Consider the following 5843-nt stretch of genomic DNA (forward strand, 5'->3'; position numbering starts at 1 on the left):
CAGACGAGGGAAAGATCAGCTACGATGTTTTATTAGAGGAGAAAAGGCTAGAAGAGATATTCCCCCACCGCCCCCCGAGACTGGCCTTGCCGAGGCAGTGCCGCCATGGGGGGAAGCGGCTGCTCCCCTCCATCTCCGCCCCTGGCGTCCGAGGGCCCACCTGCTCGGTGAGTGTGGTCTGAAGGGCGCCCCTCCCTGCCCGGGCCCAGAGCTGCAGGCCACTCCCCTCCTCCTCGTGCAGCTCAGGGAGTTTGGGGGTGGTTTGCCACTCTCTGCAGATATTTGAAGACAAGAACCCCCACGGAAGCCCCCCAAAGTGGCCCCCAAGCAGCTCCGAGTCTGTGTCCCCACCTGGCGTTCCCCGGGCAGTACCGTCGGGGCAGCGGCTCTCCCGACCCTCTGTCCGCCTGGTGCTGGAGCTGACCGAGCTAAGGGCACCGAGGATGGAGCGTGTTCAGGAGCAGGGCCCGCGGGCCAGGTGAGCTGGGCGTGGAACTGCCGGAGCCCTGCCGTGGGCGGGGGGCAGGGGTCTGACCTGGCCGGGCCCGCTCTCCCCGCCCTGGCCCAGGCTTTCCTCACCAAAATGGACGGCCGTGGGCAGAGATGCTTCGAGCCCAGGCACTGGTGGTCCTGAGAAGCCACGGTCTGCCTTCCTGAGTGAGTCCGGGACAAGGCATTGACCAAACAAAGACACCCACGCGGCCGGCGTGGCTCCATGGTTGAGCGTCGACCTATGAACCAGGACATCATGGTTTGATTCCCCGTCAGGGCACATGCTTGGGTTGCAGGCTTGATCCCCGGGAGGGGGCGTGCAGGAGGCAGTGGATCAATGATTCCCTCTCATTATTGATGTTTCTATCTCTCCCTTCCTCTCTGAAATCATATATATATATATATATATATATATATATATATATATATATATATGATTGTGTGTGTGTGTGTGTGTGTATACAATTTTTTTTTTAAAGAAAGAAATCCTCCAGCCGGCCTCGCCCTTGCTGCCTTTCCCTGGTTGTGCTCAGCGGCACCTGCTCGCGCTCACTCCTCTCCCAGCCTCGGGCTCCTGGTGTGACTGCCTGAGGCCTGGCGGCAGGTGCCACAGGAACAGCCTGACTGTACTTCTCCGCTTCATCCGTTGCGTTCCCAGTGAGTCCTTTCGCCCACCCCACCCCGCGGAACGGCCCCCTACCTAGATCGGCCTCCTTCTGTTCTGTTCCACACACAATTTCCCGGGAAACATCTAACCCTGCCAGAGCGTCTCTCTCTGGTCTTTGGGTGGGACCTGCCAGCTGCCCGGAAGCCGCTCTGTTTTCTGTCCATCACCTGCAGGTGTCTCCACACCCAGAGGGCTCATGTGGGTCTCAGATAGGCGGCTGTCAGCAAAGGAGCAGCACCCGCTGCACTTGGAGTGCCGCTAACTCGGTGATTGACACTCTGACGGGCGTGGCTACCGCTACAATATCAGATTTTAACAAAACCCCTACAGAGAAGGGATGTGACACATCCTACGCCTCTCTCTCTCTCTCTCTCTCCGTGTGTGTGTGTGTGTGTGTGTGTGTGTGTATCTCCATCCATGTTTAGTTATGCACAGGATTCAGCAGTACACCTTTTTTCTTCATATGAACTGTTTCCTCCATTGGGTCTGGTCAGTAATATTTAAAATACAGAAATCCTGTCCATTAAAACATCTGCATCAAAATAGGTATTTCCTCCCCTACAAAGAGAAGTCGAACCTCTTTAGGGCCCAGTTTTGAGAAGCATCACGCGGTAGCCCATTTACCTGGGTGGTTGGTTTGAGGGGCGTGAGCCACTAGCAAGAACTCCACGGGATACGTTACTGCAAGTGTTCTAAAAAATCAGAACAAAACTAATTTATTAGAGTCCTGTCTTCATTGTACACACCGTGTTGGTGAGAGAAACACACCAAAGGTAGTCTTTTTCTTTCGAAAGTGTCTACTAAAGGTAAAAAGAAGAAGGTAGCCAGGGACGTGTGGTTTGTTACATTAAAAAAACCTGATATAGAACGTGTTTCTATTGCCTGTTAGCGTGGCCTAAGCCTCTTTAACGACTGATTACAAAAAGAAACGTCCGTGTTCAAAGGCAAACATTCAAGTCAGTGGATACAACGTTGCAGTGCGGTCAGCTAACGTCATTGAAAGCAGGTAACAGTCCGGCCGTGGGTGGTCGCGTGAGCTGGAAGTCTGTGGACCAGGGGGGCCGCCAAGGCTCCAGGCCGCCCCTCAGCCACGCGGCCGCTTTTCGGAGGACGAGGTGCTTTCTGCCGATGGCTTCGGAAGACGGGGTCACGCTGCTGGCCACAGCACAGGGAACCCCAACCTGTCACTGATCATTGTATGGAGCACGGTCGTTAGAACAGCATCGTGGAGTTTAGCAGGACAACGCAAACCAAAGAATAATCATAAAAGAATCATAATCAGAAGAACGATAAGGATAAAAACCGAACACACTCCGGGAGCCCAGGCTCGCTGCCAGCCACGTCAAACTCGCGATACGCTCCACTAAAAAAAACAAACAAAAGAACAACACAAAAAGAACGGGGATAGCCACCCGGGCCCTCCGCTCTGCCCCAAGTCCAAAATACAAAAGTCCCCCACGTGTTACTTTTGCAGAATAAAGCAAAAACGTCGTTGTGCTCCTTCCTACCAGAAGCCACGTCTCCCCGGCGTTACCACATGTAATAGCTCCTGGACGTGTCCACCTGGGCGGGCTTGGCCTCCGCGGCCCCGTCCTTGTCCTTCTCGGTGTCCCCGTCCCAGAGGTTGATGAGCGGGGGGTACAGCTCGTTGAGCGGGATCGACGAGGTCTTTTGCATGTACTTTTTCAGCGAGTGGTGGTAGTTTTTCCTCTTGAACCTTTTGGCGACGTACACGGCCGTGGACGCGAGGCTGACGACGGCAAACATGGAGCCCATGACGGCGGCCAGGGCCGTGCTGGCGTCCTGGTCGGAGAGGTCCAGGGCGAAGGCAGCCGTCTTGGTGGTGACGTTGACACAGGAGCGCTGCGTCTGCTGGTGGACGTTGGACACGGTGAGGCACACCTCGTAGTCGGTGGACGGCTGCAGGTGCGTGAGGTTGTACTCGTGCACGTCCACGGGCACCCGGGCCGTGTAGGTGATGTGCGGGTTGTCCACCTTCATGGTGGCCGAGGACCACTTGAGGTTCGACGTCATGACGTTGGAGGTCACCTTCCAGGACACGAGGATGGAGTGGGACTCCGTCTGCTTCACGTACATCTTCAGCACCTGGGTCCCGTCCAGGAGGGTCCCGTTGACCTTCACCGTGACCACGCGCGTGTCGGCCCCTTCCACATTCTGGGCCACGCAGGTGTACCTCCCGGAATCTTCCGTGCGGACGTCGGGGATCTCCAAGGTGCCCTCACTACTCAGCGTGTACCTGTCGGAGAGCGTGTCCCCGGTTATCTTCCTGCCGAGGGGCGTGACCCAGTAGATCTCGGGCTCCGGCTCCGCCAGGGCCCGGCAGTCCAGGAGCACCGTGGCGCCGAGCTCCGCGCTCAGGTGGCCGGGGAAGGCGTCGTGGGCTATCATCGGGAGGCAGCGCTCTCCCGCGTCCCGGGCCAGCGCGTCCTTCACCGGCTGCCCCCGCAGCTCGGGCGGCGCGGCGCAGAGCATGGACAGCGGCTCCATGAAGCGGATGCTGGTCGTGTTGGCGGCCACCCAGCGGAGGACGCAGTCGCACCGCAGCGGGTTGCTGTGGATGCCGATCTCACGCAGGTTGGGGAGCGACGCCACGGTGGCCCGGTACACGGCGTGCAGGGCGTTGTTGTTGAGCATGAGGCTCTCCAGCGCGGGCACGCCGCGGAAGGCCCGGCGGTGGACGTAGGACAGCTTGGGGTTGTTGGTGGCCTCCAGCTTGGTGAGCTCGGGCAGGTTGTCGAGGGCGTAGCGGTCCACGGAGACCAGCTCCCCCATGTTGTTGAGCCCCAGCTCCTTCAGCCGGAGCATGTTCCGGAAGTCACCCTCCTGGATTTTGTGGATGGGGTTCTTGTTGAGGTCGAGGAACTTCAAATTGGGGACTTTCTGCAGGGCCAGCTGGGGCACCTTGACCAGCCTGTTGTCGTAAAAGGACAGGCTCTCGAGGCTGTCCAGGCCCACCAGCGCGTTGCCGGGCACGTCGGTGAGGCACATGCCCGCCAGCACCAAGCTCCGCAGGTTTGCGAGGGGCCGGAAGTTCATGTCCAGGATGCCGACCACGGGGTTCTCGCCGATCATGAGGATCTCCAGGTTGGGCGTGGCCTCGAACCAGCGGCTGTCGATCACCCTGAGCCGGTTGGAGTTGAGGTGCAGCCGCAGGAGGTTGCGCAGGCCGGCGAAGGCGTGCGCCGAGATGGCGCGGATCTGGTTGTGGTTGATGTAGAGCTCCTGCAGGCTGCCCAGGTCCTGCAGGCAGCGGTCGGGCAGCTCGGCGATCTGGTTCTCCTCCAGGTGCAGCGTGGTGAGCCGGCTCAGGTTGGCCAGCCCCACCTCGCGGATGCTGCTGAAGTTGTTCTGCGACACGTCCAGCTCCGTCAGGTTGCAGAGCTGCTGCAGCTCGTCGGCCGTGGCCGCGATGCTGTTGCTCTGCAGCAGCAGCACCTGCGTGTCGCTGGACAGGTTGCCGGGGATGCGGGTGAGACGCAGGTCGTTGCAGTCCACGGTGGTGGCCTCGCGGTAGGTGGACTGCGGGGTGAACCAGGGCCGGACCTCGCACACGCACAGCTGCGGGCACTCGCCGCTCTGCAGGGAGGACCCGGCGAGGGAGGCCAGCAGCAAGCCCAGCGCCAGGCCGGACGCCGCCGGGACAGGTCGCATCCTGGCCATGCCGCCCGCCACCGAGCCGGCCCGCCCTGCCCGCGCACCTCTCAGCAGCAGGGGAACGCCCCGGACTGGCCCGCGAACATTCACGCTAAGTCTCGGTGGCGAGGCGGAGCGTTCTGGAGCCCGCAGGGACGGTTCTCTGGAGTTTTCCGAGGCCAGGACGCCCCTAGGAGCTCTCAGCTGTGGCTCTCCATCCCGGGCTCGCCCACGGCGCCGCACCGGTCCCTCGGCCTGATCCAATCTGCGGGTGCGCCTGGAATGCGATGGGGACAGATGTTAGGTTTGTCGCCGACACCCTCCATCCTAGCCTTTCTCGCCTGCTGAGCAGGCGCAGTCCCTCCCAAACCAACAGCAGGATGTTCAAGGAGCTCAGCAAGCTTGGAGTTGCAGGCACTTTTACCAGATTCACTGCGCTAAACTAGTTCCCCTTGACAGTTAAGCTGGGACTGCTCATGTTATTGGGTAAAATCATCATCATCATCACCACACACACACACACACACACACACACACACTTAATAGGAACATTCAGAAAAACCCACAGATGCCATTAAACACACACACAACAGTGACTTCAGAAACTACATGTACCGGCTGTCAAAACATGTATACACACTTTAGTAGCTGACAGCTCAATTTTGAAAATAGAAGTATTTTAATAAACATGCCTTTGTAATTATTCAAAGTGTCTTATGCATATTTGGGGGACACCCTATATTTATGGCACCAAAAAATAAAAAGTAAAAACGGTCAAAAACAAAATAGGGAGGGCAGGTCTGCCAGCCTGTTGACCCTGGGGCCGAGGGGAGCGTGGCCTCTGGAGGGACGGGCCTGGCTTCAGAGGCAGCCGTGTGACCGCGAGAGGGTTATCAGCGCTTCCTTCCTGAGGCTCCGTCTCCTTTTTTAGAAAATAGATCCTAAAACTTCCTCTCATGCAGGGCAGGGAGGACTCGCAGGCGCTGGAGCTTGGTCGGAGCGCCTGGCCGTAGAGAGCGGTTATTTCCAG

The 5843-nt window shown here is 58.6% G+C and overlaps 1 protein-coding gene across 1 annotated transcript; it reads right to left on the bottom strand.

Moving 5' to 3' along the window:
- Nucleotides 1-2121: 2121 nt before the first annotated feature.
- LRRN1 (leucine rich repeat neuronal 1) lies at nucleotides 2122-4948 on the bottom strand. The gene has a single exon (XM_079794497.1). It carries the CDS (start codon nucleotides 4838-4840, stop codon nucleotides 2690-2692), a length of 2151 nt encoding a protein of 716 aa, XP_079650623.1. The 5' UTR covers nucleotides 4841-4948; the 3' UTR covers nucleotides 2122-2689.
- Nucleotides 4949-5843: the final 895 nt, after the last annotated feature.

This window comes from Cnephaeus nilssonii (assembly GCF_951640355.1).
Source record: "Cnephaeus nilssonii genome assembly, chromosome: 17".
Classification (NCBI taxonomy): Eukaryota; Metazoa; Chordata; class Mammalia; order Chiroptera; family Vespertilionidae; genus Cnephaeus; species Cnephaeus nilssonii.

What these genes read in the sequence shown, in the direction of transcription:
- LRRN1 (XM_079794497.1), bottom strand. Translation starts at nt 4,840, where the DNA reads ATGGCCAGGATGCGACCTGTCCCGGCGGCGTCCGGCCTGGCGCTGGGC.